Raw genomic sequence first — 26,170 nt, forward strand, 5'->3', positions numbered from 1 at the left:
TCTCCCTTCGTACAGCAAAACAATTCAAATCTTTCAAATACGGCCAACTCAGAATCTTTCCACCTGTAACCTTACCTGTTCGATCGTAAAACAGCTTATACTTTGGTTCCAAAGGTGCTTTCTTAAACCACGCCTTGGTACAAGACTTCTGATACTCCCTCTATTCTTGGTTTTTCGGTTTGTTTACAGTATCAATATTCTCACCATCCTTGTTAACACATGAAGACTCACCTTTTTCAGCAGTTCACTTCTCTTCCACTTTACGATTCAAAAAGTCATCACTTTGTTGTTTGAATAGATCAGCAAACTCTGGTAAGTCATCCTTATCAACACCAACACCAACATTCTCATCATCAAAAGCATCTTCAACGATGACTTCTTCAGCACTATCATCACCGGTATGTCTATTTCCACGTGTACTAGCAGTATTCGGAGCTTTCTCCGCAGCAATTAACTGGTCAACCTCTATACCGAACATTTTTGCTATCTCTTCATCGGTCATTGTATGTACAATTTCCCCCTCCTCCACATCATAGTTCAGCGAGCTAATCACTGTACCTTGATTGTCCAAGAAATAAGTTAACTTATGAATATCAACAGACAGAGGTTTAGGAAAATGTACCTCCTGTATCTGACTTACGTTCGCAGTCTAATCAGATGAAGAGTCTGAAGAAAATTCGCTTTCGGTAGATATAAGATCATCATCAATATGCTCCATTTTCAAACGAATAGTTCCATCTTGAGGATCAGCTTCTAATTTTCCTTTAAACTTCCGATCATGTCAATCCAATCTTCTGATCCTCCTAGCTTGTTTCTTTTCCAACTTTCTAAGTTCATCCGCCTCCTTCTTTGATTTTTCTAGCTCAGAGTTCAAGGAGTCAACTGTGGCTTGTAACTCATTCACCTCTTTCTTCTTGTCCTTATTCTTCTTCATAATTTCATCTACTTTATTCACTAAAGTAAGAACAGTAGCCTGAAGAGTCGCAAAAGCAGAATCAGTAGCTGCCAGAGTCAACGAACTGCCTGCCTGAGTAGAAGCAGCTGGTCATGGTGGAACTTGTTGGGTTGTCTGAGTAGGTTACACTGGAGGAGCCTGAGCTTGTTTAGTTGCTGTAGGATTAGCAGAAGCACCACCCGAAGGATCAACAACTCGTCTCACATGACCTCTCTTCCTCTTCGGCTTTCTCAAAGGTTCATCTTCAGCAACCTCCTTTCGCTTTAAGGATATCAATAACTCACCACCTTCTATAACCTCATCCTCCAAACTATAATTATCTAAGTCATTGGCAGTACGACCAGAATGAGAACCAACTTCCACAACCTCCTCTTCATCATCTGTCTCAATAAGATCAGAAACAATGTCTTCCTTGTCAGATTCACTATCCTCATTCCTCCACATCCTTGGATTACGAGCTACGTAGTCAACCTTTTTCAAGTGACCTAATAGTGGACGATTTGGTGGAGCCACTTTACCCTTGTAATAAATCATACGCCTCACCAATTTATTTGTCATCACATTCAGCTTGATAAGGTCTTTATCCTCTATGACAAGCTCAGTATGCTGAGAATTGATAACGAGCTGGAGAAATCGTGGATAAAGCAGATAAGGATCAGATTTGAACTTGTTGTTCTCGATCATGTAATCGAATATAACCCCAAAGAAGTTAAACGGAAGATTCAGAATCAAAGCTACCATCATCGACTACATCATGAAATTCAATTCATCGTGGCCCTCTCTCCTTGAGCTCAAACAGTGAACAATAACATGAGCCAAGTATTTAAAAGTAGGACAAAAACCCGACTTTAGCACTTTTGACTTTGTCAAATCTCCAGAATACTTGCATCTCTGAAAACAGCCTTTGACTAGTCCTAAATTCAGTCTTGTTTTCATGTCCGCTGCATCATGAAAACTTAACAACCTCCTGATATGCCCTTCAGTAACGACAATGGGCTTACCCTAAACAACACTGTTTAGAACATCAACTCGACGTTCACCATACATCGTCTTAGATAAAGTAGCGTTCTTCCAAAATTCACGTTGATGAGAAATATATGCTGGTACATCAATAGAGATAGCTGTGTATATACGAGATCTCTTAAGAAACTCCATGATCCCATGATAGTCAGCTAAATAATCAACCTTGTTCAAATTAGTAATCATGTTGTTGTTGGGTCCCACCTGCAATTCATTATTACGCTCAGCAGCCTTCTTATATCGAGACTTAGTAACCCTTCGAGGTTTAGACCTCTTCTCAGCACGTGGCTGACCGGAACCTGAGCCGATAGCCTTAGCAATAGCAACATTCGAAACTGGAGTCCTGGACATAGCTAGATCCGAAATAAACAAGCACAATATCGCAAACACAAAAATTATTAGTTACAAAATCAAAATTAGGGTTTCTGATGTGTACCCGTACGGTTGCAAGGAAGTTAACCCCGTTACAAGTCTAATCGTACGGGTGTAGGCCTATTACACACAGATGTACCATTTCAGATATAGATTTTGAATCTACTGTACAACCGTGTGATTGCACTGAACAGTACCCGGTTGTGTACACAACTGTGCGGTTACAGTGTGCAATCGTCTGGTTGCATTCATTCGGACTGTTAGGGTTTTCAAAACCCAAATCCAACAAAACAAGTGTTGATCATTGAATAAAACATTGTAATAGCACCTAATACCTTCGATTATCAAGTTCTAATCAACAATTTCAGTTAAAACACATCAATAATCCCTGTATTGATCTATAATTCATGAAAACTAAAAACAAATCAAAATAGAGATTTAATGGATGAATAGATACCTGTTATAGATGAAATTGATTAGAAACACTAGTAGAATATGAAAAACGAGATCAAAAATTCCTTCTAGCAATTTGAGATTTTTGATGAATTTAGCACTTGGACAATTTTGAAAGCACAAGGGTTACACGGTTCTGAATTTGGGTATTTATACCAATCCTGTAACCGTGCAATTGCAATTCTGTAACCGTACCAAAATTATGTAACTGTGCTGGTGCAAGGTGTACCCGTACGGTTGTACATTAAGTCCAAAAACCCCTTAATGTCACGTATCCGGGCGGTTATATTATGTAACCGTGCGGTTGCATAGTGTAACCGTCCGATTGAAAATTCACAAAATACGATTTAACTTTTCATCCCGTCTTTACTAACTTTCATTTCTCGCAAACTCATCCCATCTAAACAAGCACATTAACATTTAACTACCAGTTTTCCCAACCTAATCCATAAAATCTCAATTTTATCAACTTTCACCAGATCCCGTTGAATTTCAAACTAAGTCAAATAACTTAATACCCGACTTCTCAACCATTTCCATTTTTCGGATCTTAACACACTTGCTTACTCCCCCTGGTCCACTCATACGGAGTTTATGAAATAACCACCAAATGATATGCCATATTATACAGTGTGAAACATGCAATTACACTAAAAACAAACGAATTTTTTTTTTTTTTTTTTTTTTGTCTTTTCCATATTAAGATGCAAACAATGAAGAATAAATGCAGACATATACATTATGATGAATTAAAACAATAAACTAACCGCATAGTGAATATCACAAGCACGAAATAGAAAACTAATTTAACTAAAAAACTATCATAACATAAACACATATTTTTGTGAGAAGAAGAATTTATCAATATTTTCTTGGGATCGGAACTGAACTAATTTTGCAGTTTTAACATCGTTAATTTCTTTCATTCAGAACTTTTTGTTCCATTTTTTATTTTCAAGTACTTACACTTTTGGTCTTTAAATATCAATAAACTTATTAGACTTTCCTTCCAGACTTTTTGAAAATCACTTGCACACTTAGGTAAATAATCTTAAACTCAATCCTCACTTGAGATCGCACAAATTTATTAGGTAGTCAATTGAGCACAATATATTGAAGTTGTCCGCTATCACCTCGATGTACTTTCGATTTGATTGAACAGGAAGCATCTCACGATGTTTCCAGCAACCCTGTCAGCCATGAGCTTCTACCTTAAACTTATACCTTTTGAATTCAGAAGGCTTTGTTTATCTCAATTTATTGCATACTCCGTAAGAACTCAGTTAACAGTCGCTATAAACTCCATGCTTGAGCGGAAAGCTAATAATAATAGAATGATATGATGTATTTGGGGGTGATGGAATTCTAAGTCAGAATACCCTTCAGAAGATGTCCCCAGCTATCTAGATCAATCGGTACAACCCATATCACAGACGGTAGATATAACATCCCTCTAAATTATGATCTGAGTTTTCTAGATCTGAAACTCTGACACTTCTCCCCCTCGGATATAGATAACTTAAATTGTTCTGATCCGCACAGTATTCGATCCTCCTTCACATTGATTGATAAACATGAAGTCCACACTTTAAGAACCCTGATTCTTTGTTGTGAATGTGGTGCACCATCTTTATTAACATTCTTACCATGTCTCAAACATTATCTACATTTTTTTTTTGATGTTGCCTTTTAACTTTCTCAACATAAATGAAAATAAACCATACATGAAATCAAAATTACAATTACGATGATGATGCCCCACATTTTAAGATGAATCACACTTCTGCTATAGTCTTTGGAGTTAAAGTAGTCTCCTTTAATACATTCTCAAACCGATGATATGTCTCTGATACAGAATTTCACTTTTCGACCCGTTCATAGTGAGAACACCCCCCTTTGGATACATGACTAACCTAATGATACGTTTCGGTCCAAGCAATAAAGTTAAATAGAAACTGGTATAGGTTCTAACAGAGTAAACTCACCTTGTGGATTTTACTTGGCAATCCTTCACTAGAGTATAAATCGTAGTAGGGGAGACCTCAACCGTCTGTTGAGTTCCTGAACGATCATTTCTTAGTACATTCTCAGTGATAGTTAGGTGACTATCGTCAACCGCTGTAAAACTTTCCGCGATTGCCTTGCCAAGATTATTTACTTTATGCTTAAGTGATCCTCTCATTCCAAAATTCAATCCTCAAAATTTATCAACATTCATTAACTAATCATGTATTACTTACTTTATACGCAGAATGATTAACTGCAAGTTCAGTAATACAATCATTTCCCATTTTCACATAGCAACTTCTCATTTTCCGATTTTTGAATTTTTTATGGCTTTTTCATTTTTCAATGTTTTTTTATTTCTGATGAGGCAATTTTCTCAACTATTCTACGTAACAGAAAGCAAATAAACACAATCTTTTTGGTTTTTCAAGTTTAGAATGCATAACAGAAAATAAAATGATTATACAAAACAGAAAATAAACTAAGTAACATGCAAAAATGATGCAAAATGCAAATATATACATGATACAGTTTGGATGATTATTTCAATAACTCCCTATCAGACACAACCTCCGCCCCGTCTTTTACTCCTAACACATTTAATAGGTATAGGAAACGAGGTTGGTCAAATGCTTTTGTAAACAAATCAGCCCGTTGGGTGTTAGTACCTATTTGCAGGACATCTATTAATTTCTTCTCATAACAGTCCCTAATGAAATGGTACTTGATCCCTATGTGTTTGGTCTTAAAATGATTAACAGGATTTTTAGTAACAGCAATAGCAGCAGTATTATCAACATATATAGGAGTGTTAGAAATTTGCAAACCGTAATCACGAAGCTGTTGTTGAATCCAGACAACTTGAGACGTAGAACTTGCAGCAGCAATATATTCAGCCTCACATGTTGATTGTGGGACTGTCGTTTGTTTCTTACACTGCCAACTAACCAATCTGCTACCAAGAAACTGACAACCACCAGAGGTTGATTTAAAATCTCTTTTATAACCCCCGTAGTTAGAATCACTGTATGTCGTTAGATCAAACCCATCCTTACGCGGATACCATAATCCCAAACTAAGAGTTCCCTTTAGATAATGCATGATCTTCTTTGCTGCTAACATGTGATTCACGTTCAGTTGTGCTTGATAACGAGCGCACAAACAAGTTGCGAACATGATATCTGGGCGAGATGCCGTAAGATACATCAAGGAATCAATAATAGCCCTGTATAGAGTTGGATTGACTTTCTCCCCTGTATTCTCTGGTGTAATCCCGTGATTCACCGAAAGAGGATTCTTGGCAATTCGTTCATCTTCCATCTTGAATTGGCTCAAGATGTCAGCTAAATACTTCGACTGATGTAGAAAAATGCCTTTTTTCGTTTGATCAACCTGCAACCCTGGAAGAAGTTAATGGCCCCTAGTGAACTCATCTTGAATCGCAACTGCATTACATCTTGAAACTCATCAACCATTTTCTGATCAGTTGACCCAAAGATGATATCGTCCACATATACCTGTACCAACATTATATCGTCGCCCCTTTCTTTGATAAATAGAGTCTGATCGATGACTCCTCGTCTAAAGCCGTTCTTTATCATATAGTTTGACAGAGTAGCATACCAAGCTCTCGGGGCTTGGTGAAGATCATACATCGCCTTTTCTAAGAGATACACCTTTTCTGAATGATGTGAATCAACAAAACCCGGTGGCTACATCACATATACAGTTTCTTGAAGAGAGTCATACAAGAATGCACTCTTAACATCCATCTAAAAAACTTTGAACCCTTTCCACGAAGCAAAAGCCAAAAACATTCTAATAGCCTCTAGTCTAGCTACCGGAGCATAAACTTCATCATAATCTATTTCTGGAATTTGTTGATATCCTCGAACAACCAATCTTACTTTGTTCAGGATCACGATTCCTTGATCATCTATCATATTTTTCAATAACCACTTCAGGCCATATTATTTACAGTCGGAAGGTGGTATTACCAACCTCCAAACACCCAAGTGATTGAATTGTTGAAGTTCTTCCTGCATAGCTGAAACCCACTCATAATACTGTAGCGCATCTTTGACATCTTCAGGTTCGATTTGCAAAACAAAGGCACAGTGCGCATTTCTGAAGAGTCTTCCGATCTGATACAATTGAGTATAAAAAGCAGTAACAACATTTGCAGAGGGTGTAACACGCTCATCTGAAGTAGGAGATTCACCTGTATTAGCACCTGAAACACCTACAGGGTCAAAAACATAATCATCAAAACATTTAGGGAGAGATACCGTTCGACTAGACCGTCGTGGTCCGTCTGTTTCAGTAGAGTCATCTGTATTGGTTTGAATAGGATCAACATTCACTGTTTGAGTAGGTTCCTCAAGCACATATCGAGTGGGTTCCTCATGCACCACGTCCTCATAACCTCATCCATATACAAATCCTCCCCCTCAGATTGTAATGTTGATTCCTCTAATGCAGGAACTGAATCACCAGAATCTGATTCATGATCATTTGGCCCTATCGTTGGTGCTCTTTCTTCAGCGACGATTGGTACTTTAGAATGCACACGCACATCAGACATACGTTCAGCAGAGAGACGCATGTTATGTAGTGACCCGAACTTTTCCATGTTTATATATATTAATTGAGATTGATATTTACATGATTAAATGTTTCCAACATGTTAAGCAATCAAACTTGTTAAGACTTGATTAATTGAAATATGTTTCATATAGACAATTGACCACCCAAGTTGACCGTTGATTCACGAACGTTAAAACTTGTAAAAACTATACGATGACATATATATGGTTATATATATAGTTAACATGTTTTTATTATAAGTATGTATCTCATTAGGTATTTTAACAATGAGTTATATACATAAAAATGAGACTATTAATTTAAGAAACTCGAAAACGATATATATAACGATTATCGTTATAACAACGTCTTACTAGGTACATATGAATCATATTAAGATATTGATACACTTGGTTAATTATGTTAAATGATAAGTAAATATATTATTAAGTGTATTAACAATGAAATACATATGTAAAAATAAGACTACTAACTTAATGATTTCGAAACGAGACATATATGTAATGATTATCGTTGTAACGACATTTAACTGTATATACATCATACTAAGATATATTATATATCATAATATCATGATAATATAATAATTTAACATCTCATTTGTTATAATAAACAATGGGTTAACAACATTCAACAAGATCGTTAACCTAAAGGTTTCAAAACAACATTTACATGTAACGACTAACGATGACTTAACGACTCAGTTAAAATGTATATACATGTAGTGTTTTAATATGTATTCATACACTTTTGAAAGACTTCAAGACACTTATCAAAATACTTCTACTTAACAAAAATGCTTACAATTACATCCTCGTTCAGTTTCATCAATAATTCTACTCGTATGCACCCGTATTCGTAATCGTACAATACACAGCTTTTAGATATATGTACTATTGGTATATACACTCCAATGATCAGCTCTTAGCAGCCCATGTGAGTCACCTAACACATGTGGGAACCATCATTTGGCAACTAGCATGAAATATCTCATAAAATTACAAAAATATGAGTAATCATTCATGACTTATTTACATGAAAACAAAATTACATATCCTTTATATCTAATCCATACACCAACGACCAAAAACACCTACAAACACTTTCATTCTTCAATTTTCTTCATCTAATTGATCTCTCTCAAGTTCTATCTTCAAGTTCTAAGTGTTCTTCATATATTTTACAAGTTCTAGTTACATAAAATCAAGAATACTTTCAAGTTTGCTAGCTCACTTCCAATCTTGTAAGGTGATCATCCAACCTCAAGAAATCTTTGTTTCTTACAGTAGGTTATCATTCTAATACAAGGTAATAATCATATTCAAACTTTGGTTCAATTTCTATAACTATAACAATCTTATTTCAAGTGATGATCTTACTTGAACTTGTTTTCGTGTCATGATTCTGCTTCAAGAACTTCGAGCCATCCAAGGATCCGTTGAAGCTAGATCCATTTTTCTATTTTCCAGTAGGTTTATCCAAGGAACTTAAGGTAGTAATGATGTTCATAACATCATTCGATTTATACATATAAAGCTATCTTATTCGAAGGTTTAAACTTGTAATCACTAGAACATAGTTTAGTTAATTCTAAACTTGTTCGCAAACAAAAGTTAATCCTTCTAACTTGACTTTTAAAATCAACTAAACACATGTTCTATATCTATATGATATGCTAACTTAATGATTTAAAACCTGGAAACACGAAAAAAACACCGTAAAACCGGATTTACGCCGTCGTAGTAACACCGCGGGCTGTTTTGGGTTAGTTAATTAAAAACTATGATAAACTTTGATTTAAAAGTTGTTATTCTGAGAAAATGATTTTTATTATGAACATGAAACTATATCCAAAAATTATGGTTAAACTCAAAGTGGAAGTATGTTTTCTAAAATGGTCATCTAGACGTCGTTCTTTCGACTGAAATGACTACCTTTACAAAAACGACTTGTAACTTATTTTTCCGACTATAAACCTATACTTTTTCTATTTAGATTCATAAAATAGAGTTCAATATGAAACCATAGCAATTTGATTCACTCAAAACGGATTTAAAATGAAGAAGTTATGGGTAAAACAAGATTGGATAATTTTTCTCATTTTAGCTACGTGAAAATTGGTAACAAATCTATTCCAAACATAACTTAATCAACTTGTATTGTATATTATGTAATCTTGAGATACCATAGACACGTATACAATGTTTCAACCTATCATGTCGACACATCTATATATATTTCGGAACAACCATAGACACTCTATATGTGAATGTTGGAGTTAGCTATACAGGGTTGAGGTTGATTCCAAAATATATATAGTTTGAGTTGTGATCAATACTGAGATACGTATACACTGGGTCGTGGATTGATTCAAGATAATATTTATCGATTTATTTCTATACATCTAATTGTGGACAACTAGTTGTAGGTTACTAACGAGGACAGCTGACTTAATAAACTTAAAACATCAAAATATATTAAAAGTGTTGTAAATATATTTTGAAAATACTTTGATATATGTGTATATATTGTTATAGGTTCGTGAATCAACCAGTGGCCAAGTCTTACTTCCCGACGAAGTAAAAAATCTGTGAAAGTGAGTTATAGTCTCACTTTTAAAATCTAATATTTTTGGGATGAGAATACATGCAGGTTTTATAAATGATTTACAAAATAGACACAAGTACGTGAAACTACATTCTATGGTTGAATTATCGAAATCGAATATGCCCCTTTTTATTAAGTCTGGTAATCTAAGAATTAGGGAACAGGCACCCTAATTGACGCGAATCCTAAAGATAGATCTATCGGGCCCAACAAGCCCATCCAAAGTACCGGATGTTTTAGTACTTCGAAATTTATATCATATCCGAAGGGTGTCCCGAAATGATGGGGATATTCTTATATATGCATCTTGTTAATGTCGGTTACCAGGTGTTCACCATATGAATGACTTTTATCTCTATGTATGGGATGTGTATTGAAATATGAAATCTTGTGGTCTATTATTATGATTTGATATATATAGGTTAAACCTATAACTCACCAACATTTTTGTTGACGTTTTAAGCATGTTTATTCTCAGGTGATTATTAAGAGCTTCCGCTGTCGCATACTTAAATAAGGACGAGATTTGGAGTCCATGTTTGTATGATATTGTGTAAAAACTGCATTCAAGAAACTTATTTTGTTGTAACATATTTGTATTGTAAACCATTATGTAATGGTCGTGTGTAAACAGGATATTTTAGATTATCATTATTTGATAATCTACGCAAAGCTTTTTAAACCTTTATTGATGAAATAAAGGTTATGGTTTGTTTTAAAATGAATGCAGTCTTTGAAAAACGTCTCATATAGAGGTCAAAACCTCGCAACGAAATCAATTAATATGGAACGTTTTTAATCAATAAGAACGGGACATTTCAGTTGGTATCCGAGCGTTGGTCTTAGAGAACCAGAATTTTGCATTAGTGTGTTTTATCGAGTTTGTTAGGATGCATTAGTGAGTCTGGACTTCGACCGTGTTTACTTGAAAAATGATTGCTTAACAAATTTTGTTGGAAACTATATATTTTTAACATGTGAATATTATGTGATATATTAATCTCTTAACGCGTTTGATATTATGTGATAGATGTCTACCTCTAGAACAAGTCCCATTGACTCACCTAATAATAATGAAGAGTCAAATGTAAATTGGAATGATTCGTGGACTGATTCACAAGTTCCCGAAGAGGAACCGGAAGAAGAGTCGGAACCGGAAGAAGAATCGGAACCGGATGAAGAAGTAGAACCGGTGGGGGAAATAATAAAACGGTTAAGTAAAAGAAAATCCTCAACCAACCAACCAAGGTTAATTATGGTCAATGGTGTTTCCGCCAAGGAAGGAAAATATTGGGAGGATTACAAATTCTCCGATGAATCGGATTCCGACGAGAATTCTGATGATGTTATAGAAATTACCCCAACTGAATTTAAAAAGGCAAAAGAAAATAATAAGGGAAAGGGTATAAAAATAGAGAAATCTAATTCCAACCCCGATGAACTTTATATGTATCGTCAACCCCCGAAGTCCTTAAGTTGTAACAATGACCCGGGAACCTCTAAACCACCAGGTTTTTCTAAACCGTTGTGGAAAACGACAGTTAGTATTAGGGGAACATCATATATCCCTAGAAACTTGGCAAAACGAACCAAAACCGAAGAAGAAGAAACGAGCGAGTCGGAATAAGATAGTTGTATTCGTGTGGTGTAATATATGTAATATAGTGTGCTTATGCTTTATGATATATGTAAAAATTGCTTGTATTAATAAGTATTTTTTTTATGAATCTAACTCTTGTCTATTTTACAGTTTAAAAACACAAAATGGATAGACAACCCAATATTTTAAGAGACCTACCCGGAGACATGATTGATGAAATCTTGTCTAGAGTCGGTCAGAATTCCTCGGCACAACTATTTAAGGCGAGATCAGTTTGTAAGACATTCGAAGAACGTTCCAAGAATGTCTTGGTTTATAAGAGACTTTCGTTTGAAAGATGGGGGATATCACATTGGGAAACCCATAAGTTACGATGTGTTTACTTTGACGCATATATTGCGGGGAACCCAAATGCTATTTTACGCAACGGGTTAAGAAATTATTTTGACTCAATATATCCGAATATTGGACTTCGTGATTTAGAAAAAGCGGCTAACATGCAACATAAAGAAGCATGTTATGCTTACGGATTAGTAATGTTCGCTTCTCACCAAAGTGAGAACAAGAACATCGGGCTACAATTATTAAACAAAACGTTTCCACAAGTGACGGAGTCGGTAATTGGGGTAAGAAATGAGGTTTTTAGATTGTTACGGGACTGTTGGACATTACGTAACCCTCGTCCTTTTGACGACGTTACAACACGCTGTCTTATCAACGGCCATAACGGTTATGTCCCACAAGACCAAGGATGGGAAGTAATCCTAGTAAAACCAGAATGCATGACTTGTTTCTGGACGTATGAATTACGTGTCTTTATTGCCTTTGCTGAACGACTTGTGTACTAGCTAGAATTATCTTCACAACTATCTTGTATCAAAGTTATTGTGTGCTATATTTCATGCTTTATGTAAAATAAGCGGTATTGTAAGTTTGTAAAATATTGTATAAAAGTTTGAACGCGAAATATTATTATAATCAGTTTTTCATATAGAATTGTAGTAGTTGAATTGTATATTAGCTACTAAGTATGAACTTAACGGGTAGGTACTACCCGAATTTAAACTTATAAAACGCTAATATGAAGAAAAAGCTTTTATAAATGAGTTCATATTATGCTACGAAATACTATTAACTACTCTTAATATTCTGTATGATTAACTTGTTCCATTTGACTATTTTGAAGGAAATGGCACCGACTACTCGACACACCGTGAATATGAATGAAGAGGAATTCCGTACTTTTCTAGCTTCAAACATAGCCGCAGTACAGGCTGCGCTACATACCAACAATAACCTTGGATCTAGCAGTACAGGAAATCGTGTAGGATGCACCTATAAAGAATTCACTGCCTGCAAACCTTTGGAATTCGATGGAACTGAAGGACCGATCGGATTGAAACGGTGGACCGAGAAGGTCGAATCGGTGTTTGCCATAAGTAAGTGTACTGAAGAGGACAAAGTGAAGTACGCTACGCATACCTTCACAGGTTCTACGTTAACATGGTGGAATACCTATCTAGAGCAAGTGGGACAAGACGATGCGTACGCACTACCGTGGTTAGCATTCAAGCACTTGATGAACGAGAAGTACCATCCCAGAACCGAGGTCAATAAGCTCAAGACAGAACTTAGAGGGTTACGAACCCAAGGATTTGATATTACCACGTACGAAAGACGATTCACAGAATTGTGCCTATTGTGTCCGGGAGCATTCGAAGATGAGGAAGAGAAGATCGACGCGTTTGTGAAAGGATTACCGGAAAGAATCCAAGAAGATATAAGTTCACACGAGCCCGCCTCTATACAACAGGCATGTAGAATGGCTCACAAACTAGTGAACCAGATTGAAGAAAGAATTAAAGAACAGACTGCTGAAGAGGCCATTGTGAAGCAAGTCAAAAGAAAGTGGGAGGAAAACGGTGATAAGAATCACCAATACAACAACAACAGCAATTACAACAATAATCGCAACAATTATCCCAACAATCGCAACATCAATCGCCACTACAACAAACGGCCCAACAACAACAACAACAACAACAACAATAGCAACTACAACAATCATCCCAACAATAATAATAACCGCAACAACAACAACAATCAGAAGCAGCTATGCCAAAGGTGTGAAAAGTATCACTCGGGGTTCTGCACCAAATTTTGCAACAAGTGTAAAAGAAATGGTCATAGCGCGGCGAAGTGTGAGGTCTACGGACCAGGGGTTAATAGAACGAAAGGAACAAATGGTGTCGGAACGAGTAATGGCAGAGCAAGTAGTGTCGGAGCAAGTTATGCCAATGTAGTTTGCTATAAATGTGGAAAACCGGGCCACATTATTAGAAATTGCCCGAACCAGGAGAACACGAATGGACAAGGCCGCGGAAGAGTTTTCAATATTAATGCGGCAGAGGCACAGGAAGACCCGGAGCTTGTTACGGGTACGTTTCTTATTGACAATAAATCTGCTTACGTTTTATTTGATTCGGGTGCGGATAGAAGCTATATGAGTAGAGATTTTTGTGCTAAATTAAGTTGTCCATTGACGCCTTTGGATAGTAAATTTTTACTCGAATTAGCAAATGGTAAATTAATTTCAGCAGATAATATATGTCGGAATCGAGAAATTAAACTGGTTAGCGAAACATTTAAGATTGATTTGATACCAGTAGAGTTAGGGAGTTTTGATGTGATAATCGGTATGGACTGGTTGAAAGAAGTGAAAGCAGAGATCGTTTGTTACAAAAATGCAATTCGCATTATACGAGAAAAAGGAAAACCCTTAATGGTGTACGGAGAAAAGGGCAACACGAAGCTACATCTTATTAGTAATTTGAAGGCACAAAAACTAATAAGAAAAGGTTGCTATGCTGTTCTAGCACACGTCGAGAAAGTACAAACTGAAGAAAAGAGCATCAATGATGTTCCCATTGCAAAAGAATTTCCCGATGTATTTCCGAAAGAATTACCGGGATTACCCCCACATCGATCTGTTGAATTTCAAATAGATCTTGTACCAGGAGCTGCACCAATAGCTCGTGCTCCTTACAGACTCGCACCCAGCGAGATGAAAGAACTGCAAAGCCAATTACAAGAACTTTTAGAGCGTGGTTTCATTCGACCAAGCACATCACCGTGGGGAGCTCCTGTTTTGTTTGTCAAGAAGAAAGATGGTACATTCAGGTTGTGTATCGACTACCGAGAGTTGAACAAACTTACCATCAAGAACCGCTACCCACTACCGAGAATCGACGACTTATTTGATCAACTACAAGGCTCGTCTGTTTATTCAAAGATTGACTTACGTTCCGGGTATCATCAAATGCGGGTGAAAGAAGATGATATTCCAAAGACTGCTTTCAGAACACGTTACGGTCATTACGAGTTTATGGTCATGCCGTTTGGTTTAACTAATGCACCAGCTGTGTTCATGGACCTTATGAACCGAGTGTGTGGACCATACCTTGACAAGTTTGTCATTGTTTTCATTGATGACATACTTATTTACTCAAAGAATGACCAAGAACACGGTGAACATTTGAGAAAGGTGTTAGAAGTATTGAGGAAGGAAGAATTGTACGCTAAGTTTTCAAAGTGTGCATTTTGGTTGGAAGAAGTTCAATTCCTCGGTCACATAGTGAACAAAGAAGGTATTAAGGTGGATCCGGTAAAGATAGAAACTGTTGAAAAGTGGGAAACCCCGAAAACACCGAAACACATACGCCAGTTTTTAGGACTAGCTGGTTACTACAGAAGGTTCATCCAAGACTTTTCCAGAATAGCAAAACCCTTGACTGCATTAACGCATAAAGGGAAGAAATTTGAATGAAATGATGAACAAGAGAAAGCGTTTCAGTTATTGAAGAAAAAGCTAACTACGGCACCTATATTATCATTGCCTGAAGGGAATGATGATTTTGTGATTTATTGTGACGCATCAAAGCAAGGTCTCGGTTGTGTATTAATGCAACGAACGAAGGTGATTGCTTATGCGTCAAGACAATTGAAGATTCACGAACAAAATTATACGACGCATGATTTGGAATTAGGCGCGATTGTTTTTGCATTAAAGACTTGGAGGCACTACTTATATGGGGTCAAAAGTATTATATATACCGACCACAAAAGTCTTCAACACATATTTAATCAGAAACAACTGAATATGAGGCAGCGTAGGTGGATTGAATTATTGAATGATTACGACTTTGAGATTCGTTACCACCCGGGGAAGGCAAATGTGGTAGCCGATGCCTTGAGCAGGAAGGACAGAGAACCCATTCGAGTAAAATCTATGAATATAATGATTCATAATAACCTTACTACTCAAATAAAGGAGGCGCAACAAGGAGTTTTAAAAGAGGGAAATTTAAAGGATGAAATACCCAAAGGATCGGAGAAGCATCTTAATATTCGGGAAGACGGAACCCGGTATAGGGCTGAAAGGATTTGGGTACCAAAATTTGGAGATATGAGAGAAATGGTACTTAGAGAAGCTCATAAAACCAGATACTCAATACATCCTGGAACGGGGAAGATGTACAAGGATCTCAAGAAACATTTTTGGTGGCCGGGTATGAAAGCCAATGTTGCTAAATATGTAGGAGAATGTTTGACGTGTTCTAAGGTCAAAGCTGAGCATCAGAAACCATCAGGTCTACTTCAACAACCCGAAATCCCGGAATGGAAATGGGAAAACATTACCATGGATTTCATCACTAAATTGCCAAGGACTGCAAGTGGTTTTGATACTATTTGGGTAATAGTTGATCGTCTCACCAAATCAGCACACTTCCTGCCAATAAGAGAAGATGACAAGATGGAGAAGTTAGCACGACTGTATTTGAAGGAAGTCGTCTCCAGACATGGAATACCAATCTCTATTATCTCTGATAGAGATGGCAGATTTATTTCAAGATTCTGGCAGACATTACAGCAAGCATTAGGAACTCGTCTAGACATGAGTACTGCCTATCATCCACAAACTGATGGGCAGAGCGAAAGGACGATACAAACGCTTGAAGACATGCTACGAGCATGTGTTATTGATTTCGGAAACAGTTGGGATCGACATCTACCGTTAGCAGAATTTTCCTACAACAACAGCTACCATTCAAGCATTGAGATGGCGCCGTTTGAAGCACTTTATGGTAGAAAGTGCAGGTCTCCGATTTGTTGGAGTGAAGTGGGGGATAGACAGATTACGGGTCCGGAGATTATACAAGAAACTACCGAGAAGATCATCCAAATTCAACAACGGTTGAAAACCGCCCAAAGTCGACAAAAGAGCTACGCTGACATTAAAAGAAAAGATATAGAATTTGAAATTGGGGAGATGGTCATGCTTAAAGTTGCACCTTGGAAAGGCGTTGTTCGATTTGGTAAACGAGGGAAATTAAATCCAAGGTATATTGGACCATTCAAGATTATTGATCGTGTCGGACCAGTAGCTTACCGACTTGAGTTACCTCAACAACTCGCGGCTGTACATAACACTTTTCACGTCTCGAATTTGAAGAAATGTTTTGCTAAAGAAGATCTCACTATTCCATTAGATGAAATCCAAATCAACGAAAAACTTCAATTCATCGAAGAACCTGTCGAAATAATGGATCGTGAGGTTAAAAGACTTAAGCAAAACAAGATACCAATTGTTAAGGTTCGATGGAATGCTCGTAGAGGACCCGAGTTCACCTGGGAGCGTGAAGATCAGATGAAGAAGAAATACCCGCATCTATTTCCAGAAGATTCGTCAACACCTTCAACAGCTTAAAATTTATTTAACGGGTAGGTACTGTAGTGACCCGAACTTTTCCATGTTTATATATATTAATTGAGATTGATATTTACATGATTAAATGTTTCCAACATATTAAGCAATCAAACTTGTTAAGACTTGATTAATTGAAATATGTTTCATATAGACAATTGACCACCCAAGTTGACCGGTGATTCACGAACGTTAAAACTTGTAAAAACTATACGATGACATATATATGGTTATATATATAGTTAACATGTTTTTATTATAAGTATGTATCTCATTAGGTATTTTAACAATGAGTTATATACATAAAAATGAGACTATTAATTTAAGAAACTCGAAAACGATATATATAACGATTATCGTTATAACAACGTCTTACTAGGTACATATGAATCATATTAAGATATTGATACACTTGGTTAATTATGTTAAATGATAAGTAAATATATTATTAAGTGTATTAACAATGAAATACATATGTAAAAATAAGACTACTAACTTAATGATTTCGAAACGAGACATATATGTAACGATTATCTTTGTAACGACATTTAACTGTATATACATCATACTAAGATATATTGTATATCATAATATCATGATAATATAATAATTTAACATCTCATTTGTTATAATAAACAATGGGTTAACAACATTCAACAAGATCGTTAACCTAAAGGTTTCAAAACAACATTTACATGTAACGACTAACGATGACTTAACGACTCAGTTAAAATGTATATACATGTAGTGTTTTAATATGTATTCATACACTTTTGAAAGACTTCAAGACACTTATCAAAATACTTCTACTTAACAAAAATGCTTACAATTACATCCTCGTTCAGTTTCATCAACAATTCTACTCGTATGCACCCGTATTCGTACTCGTACAATACACAGCTTTTAGATGTATGTACTATTGGTATATACACTCCAATGATCAGCTCTTAGCAGCCCATGTGAGTCACCTAACACATGTGGGAACCATCATTTGGCAACTAGCATGAAATATCTCATAAAATTACAAAAATATGAGTAATCATTCATGACTTATTTACATGAAAACAAAATTACATATCCTTTATATCTAATCCATACACCAACGACCAAAAACACCTACAAACACTTTAATTCTTCAATTTTCTTCATCTAATTGATCTCTCTCAAGTTCTATCTTCAAGTTCTAAGTGTTCTTCATATATTTTACAAGTTCTAGTTACATAAAATCAAGAATACTTTCAAGTTTGCTAGCTCACTTCCAATCTTGTAAGGTGATCATCCAACCTCAAGAAATCTTTGTTTCTTACAGTAGGTTATCATTCTAATACAAGATAATAATCATATTCAAACTTTGGTTCAATTTCTATAACTATAACAATCTTATTTCAAGTGATGTTCTTACTTGAACTTGTTTTCGTGTCATGATTCTGCCTCAAGAACTTCGAGCCATCCAAGGATCCGTTGAAGCTAGATCCATTTTTCTCTTTTCCAGTAGGTTTATCCAAGGAACTTAAGGTAGTAATGATGTTCATAACATCATTCGATTCATACATATAAAGCTATCTTATTCGAAGGTTTAAACTTGTAATCACTAGAACATAGTTTAGTTAATTCTAAACTTGTTCGCAAAAAAAAGTTAATCCTTCTAACTTGACTTTTAAAATCAACTAAACACATGTTCTATATCTATATGATATGCTAACTTAATGATTTAAAACCTGGAAACACGAAAAAAACACCGTAAAACCGGATTTACGCCGTCGTAGTAACACCGCGGGCTGTTTTGGGTTAGTTAATTAAAAACTATGATAAACTTTGATTTAAAAGTTGTTATTCTGAGAAAATGATTTTTATTATGAACATGAAACTATATCCAAAAATTATGGTTAAACTCAAAGTGGAAGTATGTTTTCTAAAATGGTCATCTAGACGTCGTTCTTTCGACTGAAATGACTACCTTTACAAAAACGACTTGTAACTTATTTTTCCGACTATAAACCTATACTTTTTCCATTTAGATTCATAAAATAGAGTTCAATATGAAACCATAGCAATTTGATTCACTCAAAACGGATTTAAAATGAAGAAGTTATGGGTAAAACAAGATTGGATAATTTTTCTCATTTTAGCTACGTGAAAATTGGTAACAAATCTATTTCAAACATAACTTAATCAACTTGTATTGTATATTATGTAATCTTGAGATACCATAGACACGTATACAATGTTTCGACCTATCATGTCGACACATCTATATATATTTCGGAACAACCATAGACACTCTATATGTGAATGTTGGAGTTAGCTATACAGGGTTGAGGTTGATTCCAAAATATATATAGTTTGAGTTGTGATCAATACTGAGATACGTATACACTGGGTCGTGGATTGATTCAAGATAATATTTATCGATTTATTTCTATACATCTAATTGTGGACAACTAGTTGTAGGTTACTAACGAGGACAGCTGACTTAATAAACTTAAAACATCAAAATATATTAAAAGTGTTGTAAATATATTTTGAAAATACTTTGATATATATGTATATATTGTTATAGGTTCGTGAATCAACCAGTGGCTAAGTCTTACTTCCCGACGAAGTAAAAATCTGTGAAAATGAGTTATAGTCCCACTTTTAAAATCTAATATTTTTGGGATGAGAATACATGCAGGTTTTATAAATGATTTACAAAATAGACACAAGTACGTGAAACTACATTCTATGGTTGAATTATCGAAATCGAATATGCCCCTTTTTATTAAGTCTGGTAATCTAAGAATTAGGGAACAGACACCCTAATTGACGCGAATCCTAAAGATAGATCTATCGGGCCCAACAAGCCCCATCCAAAGTACCGGATGTTTTAGTACTTCGAAATTTATATCATATCCGAAGGGTGTCCCGGAATGATGGGGATATTCTTATATATGCATCTTGTTAATGTCGGTTACCAGGTGTTCACCATATGAATGACTTTTATCTCTATGTATGGGATGTGTATTGAAATATGAAATCTTGTGGTCTATTATTATGATTTGATATATATAGGTTAAACCTATAACTCACCAACATTTTTGTTGACGTTTTAAGCATGTTTATTCTCAGGTGATTATTAAGAGCTTCCGCTGTCGCATACTTAAATAAGGACGAGATTTGGAGTCCATGTTTGTATGATATTGTGTAAAAACTGCATTCAAGAAACTTATTTTGTTGTAACATATTTGTATTGTAAACCATTATGTAATGGTCGTGTGTAAACAGGATATTTTAGATTATCATTATTTGATAATCTACACAAAGCTTTTTAAACCTTTATTGATGAAATAAAGGTTATGGTTTGTTTTAAAATGAATGCAGTCTTTGAAAAACGTCTCATATAGAGGTCAAAACCTCGCAACGAAATCAATTAATATGGAACGTTTTTAATCAATAAGAACGGGACATTTCATGTTATACATCATTTGTGCAGCAACCTCTTCATCCTCTGAGTCATCCTCGGGAAGAATGAACGAATCAAACAACTTATCATAATCGAACTGCCATGTATACCCTTTACCAGCTAGAATTGTTGCATGTCTTTGAACATCAATTTTTGTACATTCTTCAATACACCAAGACTCTAAGTTATATATACGTTTGGATGCATTTCCATAACCCAAGAATCTACCTGTAACAGCTTTCGGATTGAATTTCCCACCTGTATCTCTAACCATTATGATACACAGGGAACCAAACGGGTCGAGATGTTTGATATGAGGTTTTCTTTTCAGCAGTTCATAACATGTCTTGCCGTGACGTTTCACAACAAGGACTCTATTCATTGTATACATACATTCAAAACTGCTTCACTCCAAAATGTAACTGGTAATTCTGAGTCAGCCAACATGGCTCTGGCATTCTCAATTAGAGTACGATTCTTTCTTTCAGCTACACCGTTCATCTGCGGAGTGTACGAACTAAATTGTTGTTGAATTCCTCTTTCATTACAGTACTCCTCCATCTTCCTGTTTTTAAACTCTGTCCCATTATCTGTTCGGATCCTTCTTACCCTTAACTTATATAACGTTTCAAGTCTCGTGATCAGCAATCTGATTTGTTCAAATGTATCAGCTTTACTTTTCAACATCACAACCCACGTAAAATGCGAGTACTCATCAGTAACCACCAAGAAATATGAATGTCCAGTGATACTCTTCTTGTTGATTGGACCAAAGAGATTGATAATGCTAAAAACGAACATATATTTCATAGCATTATTCTTCAAGAAAGACAAGCTTTTAGTTGCAATTGTTCTATTTACAAGTGATATTCGTTTAAATAATAAAAGGTGAAGACAAAAGACAGATTCGACGAATTGAAGACGCAAACGACCAAAAAGCTCAAAAGTACAAAAGACAATCAAAGAGGTTCCAATTATTGATAAGAAACATCTCGAAATTACAATAGTACAAGATTCAAAATGCAAAATACAAAATATAAAATTGTACGCAAGGACGTTCGAAAATCCGAAACCGGGACCAGAGTCAACTCTCAACGCTCGACGCAACGGACTAAAAATTACAAGTCTACTATGCACAAAAATATAATATAATATATAAATAATTATATTAATTATTTATATTTTATATATAAAATCCGTCGGCAAGAAAGACTCCAAAAGATGTGAGCTGTAATTTCAATCTCCGCGACTCGCGGAGTTTGAAGGCCAAAAGGGCCGCGAGTCGCGGAGCCCCAATTTCAGAAACTTCCTATAAAAGCAAACGAATTCTGATCGAAAAAACCACAAAATATATCCATCTCTCTATCTATATCATATATATTTATATTTATATTATAATTTATATTTTAATTTTAATTCTAATAATAAGGGTATGTTAGCGAATGTTGTAAGGGTGTAAGTCGAAATTCTGTCCATGTAACGCTACGCTATTTTTAATCATTGTAAGTTATGTTCAACCTTTTTATATTAATGTCTCGTAGCTAAGTTGTTATTATGCTTATTTAAAACGAAGTAATCATGATGTTGGGCTAATTACTAAAATTGGGTAATTGGGCTTTGTACCATAATTGGGGTTTGGACAAAAGAACGACACTTGTGGAAATTAGACTATGGGCTATTAATGGGCTTTATATTTGTTTAACTAAATGATAGTTTGTTAATGTTAATATAAAGATTTACAATTGGGCGTCCCTATAAATTACCATATACACTCAATCGGACACGATGGGCGGGGTATTTATATGTACGAATAATCGTTCATTTAACCGGACATGGGAATGGATTAATAGCCACTAGAATAATTAAAACAGGGGTGAAATTACATTCAAGGGTAATTGGTGTAATTGTTAACAAAGTAGTAAAACCTTGGTTTACACGCAGTCGATAACCTGGTGTATTCATTAAACAAAGTATTAAAACCTTGTTACAATTCGAATCCCCAATTAGTTGGAATATTTAACTTCGGGTATAATAATAATTTGACGAGGACACTCGCACTTTATATTTATGACTGATGGACTGTTATGGACAGAAACCAGACGGACATATTAAATAATCCAGGACAAAGGACAATTAACCCATGGGCATAAAACTAAAATCAACACGTCAAACATCATGATTACGGAAGTTTAAATAAGCATAATTCTTTTATTTCATATTTAATTTCCTTTATTTTATATTTAATTGCACTTCTAATTATCGCACTTTTATTTATTGTTATTTAATCGCACTTTTAATTATCGTACTTTTTAATTATCGCAATTTTATTTTATCGCACTTTTATTATTCGTAATTTCATTATCGTTATTTACTTTACGCTTTAAATTAAGTCTTTTATTTATTTAATATTTTACATTAGGTTTTAACTGCGACTAAAGTTTTAAAATCGACAAACCGGTCATTAAACGGTAAAAACCCCCCTTTATAATAATAATATTACTTATATATATATTTGTATTTTTATAAAAGTAAACTAATATAGCGTTGAGCTTTGTTTAAAGATTTCCCTGTGGAACGAACCGGACTTACTAAAAACTACACTACTGTACGATTAGGTACACTGCCTATAAGTGTTGTAGCAAGGTTTAAGTATATCCATTCTATAAATAAATAAATATCTTGTATAAAATTGTATCGTATTTAATAGTTTTTCCTAGTAAAATATAAACTATTTCGTATACACCTCGCATAACATCAAGTATTTTTGGCGCCGCTGCCGGGGACTTATCTTAAAAGCCGGAAGCGCAACGCTAATATAAAAAAAAAAAGATTTTTAGCTTACTTCTATTAAAAATTCGTTTTTGTAAAAATACGTTTTAAATATTCGAAAATATAAAAAGAAAAATAAAAATATAAGTATTTTTAAGATTTTGTTAAATATTTAAGTTTTATAAGTTTCTTTATTTCTATTTTAGTTTATAAAAATATAAGTTTTATTAACTATCTTTTATTTATAGAAAAAAAATTAAAAACAGAAAATAAAAAAAAATAAATAAAGAAAAAACGCGTAAAAATTTCAAACTGCTCCAGATCTGAAATTCTGAACCCCGCGACTCGCGGGGTTTGAAGCATTAAATACCGCATGTCGCGGAGCTTCTCTGACACGCGAACAGGAAGCCCTAATTCAGCATTAATTACGAGTATTAATTAATTATAATTATTATTTAACCCTAATTATTATTATTATTATTATTAGTTTTATTTTTACTTTTATTTTTTATTTAATTTATGTATTTAGTATTAATTAGTTTTATTAAATTGTAAAATTAGTAGTTTTATTAAATAAATAATATAAAAATAATATTTTTATAAAAATTGTACTTTTTACAACTTTTTGTATATTTTTATATTTTGTCCCTTTTTAATCATTTTAGCGTAATATTTGTATTTTTAGCTCATATTTAATTTTAAACTTAGTTTTTGCTATAGTTATTTTTACTCCTAGATTTTTAGGCTTTGCCGTAGAATTCCTTAAGTGCTTTTTCTTTAGACTAAGATTTAGGTACTTTAGAATTTTGCGACGCCTTTTTAAGTTTTAGTTTCTTTTTAAGTTATTTTCATTTGGGATTCAGTTTTTCCTGTAAGCTTTAATATTTTTAGACCTTTTACTATGTATCAATTATCATTCCAATTAGTAATTTCAATTTGCGATTATAATTTTAAGTTAGTTGTAGTAATAAGGTTAGGTTAGTCAACTATTTTTAAGTTTTTATAAGTTTCTTTTATTTTTCCGTCAACTTTTATTTGTCAAACATTTTTTTCTTTTTCGACCTTTTGCGACGAACTCTTTTTCTCTCTTATTTCTCGCTATTCTAGTTTTTAGGACATAGATTTTTATTCTACTTCTTATCTAAATTTCTTAAAATTACGAAAATTTATTTTAAGTGGTTAAATTGATAGACATCAAAATTTTCTGGTTCGTAGTAATAGTTGGATTTGTACGTGGACCGGGTTATTGGAGCCAAACAGTCCTCAATTATATTGAGTCCAAACGAATCCTGCCCCTCTGCTGCATCTTTTGGCTATTCGAAACGTGGGCAAAATCAGAAAAGTCTATTAATTGGATAACTTATTATAATTTTTCTTTCCTTTTTAAAACTAATAGGATATTCAGTGAATGCACCGAGCAAGACGTTCATCACCTTTTGTACGTTCACCACCTGTAACTAGATCAAGACATTTAGCAAATATAACCGCCGTTGATTTTTCTTTAGAATCGTCATCCAGTCGACCAAGTACTTCAGTTCAAATTTCCGATAATCCATTTTTTGAACCCGACCTCACAATTGAGAATCCGGAAAATATTCAGGAACGGTTCATAGATCCTGAACCACTAAACCTTCCTCCGGAGCCACCAATCATTCAAACAGAGATTGTTGAGGAACGAACCATTAAATCAGAATCATCTAGTGATACCGATTCAACAAATTCAATTATGGAGAATCTGGAACCTCTAAGTATGGAAGACCGAATGAGAGCTAAACGCACTGGCCAAGGTCACGCAATTACTCATCCAGACATTAATGCGCCAGATTATGAAATCAAAGGACAAATTTTACACATGGTGACTAATCAATGCCAATTTAGTGGTGCGCCGAAGGAAGATCCAAATGAACATCTACGTACCTTTAATAGGATCTGCACACAATTTAAAATTCGAGAAGTGGAGGATGAACAGATATATCTCATGTTATTTCCCTGGACTTTAAAGGGAGAAGCCAAAGATTGGTTGGAATCATTACCTGAAGGGGCGATCGATACATGGGATGTTTTAGTTGACAAATTTCTTAAACAATTCTTTCCTGCATCTAAAGCCGTAAGACTTCAGCAGAAATTGTTACGTTCACACAGAAACCAAATGAAACTCTATATGAGGCGTGGACTAGATATGGAAAGTTGTTAAGAGGATGTCCGCAACATGGTTTAGACACCTGTCAAATAATACAAATATTCTACCAAGGATGCGACATCACTACAAGAAAAGACATAGATATAGCAGCTGGTGGTTCTATTATGAAGAAAACCGAAACTGATGCTTACAAAATTATTGATAACACTGCTTCCCACTCACATGAGTGGCACCAAGAAAAAGACATCATTAGATCATCTAAAGCAGCTAGAGCCGATTCTAGCCATGACTTAGATTCCATTTCCGCAAAGTTAGATGCTGTGGAGAGACGAATGGAAAAGATGACTAAGGATATTCACTCAATACGAATAAGTTGTGAGCAGTGTGGAGGACCACATTTGACAAAAGATTGTCTCAGTATTGAATTAACAATG

At 34.8% G+C, this 26,170-nt stretch overlaps 1 protein-coding gene across 1 annotated transcript; it reads right to left on the bottom strand.

Moving 5' to 3' along the window:
• Positions 1-4,258: 4,258 nt before the first annotated feature.
• Positions 4,259-6,127, bottom strand: LOC139850223 (secreted RxLR effector protein 161-like). Its single transcript, XM_071839808.1, has 2 exons — positions 5,635-6,127; positions 4,259-4,428 (listed from the first exon to the last, which is right to left on the bottom strand). The coding sequence occupies exons 1-2, from the start codon at positions 6,125-6,127 to the stop codon at positions 4,259-4,261; spliced, it is 663 nt and encodes a 220-aa protein (XP_071695909.1).
• Between the last annotated feature and the right edge of the window lie 20,043 nt (positions 6,128-26,170).

Source organism: Rutidosis leptorrhynchoides, chromosome 5 (genome assembly GCF_046630445.1).
Source record: "Rutidosis leptorrhynchoides isolate AG116_Rl617_1_P2 chromosome 5, CSIRO_AGI_Rlap_v1, whole genome shotgun sequence".
Classification (NCBI taxonomy): domain Eukaryota; kingdom Viridiplantae; phylum Streptophyta; class Magnoliopsida; order Asterales; family Asteraceae; genus Rutidosis; species Rutidosis leptorrhynchoides.

What these genes read in the sequence shown, in the direction of transcription:
- LOC139850223 (XM_071839808.1), bottom strand. Translation starts at nt 6,127, where the DNA reads ATGGAAGATGAACGAATTGCCAAGAATCCTCTTTCGGTGAATCACGGG. An exon ending in ACAACAGCTTCGTGATTACG is followed by an intron (nt 4,429 to 5,634) that starts GTTTGCAAATTT and finishes ATGTTAATAAAG; the next exon opens with ATGGTGCACCACATTCACAA.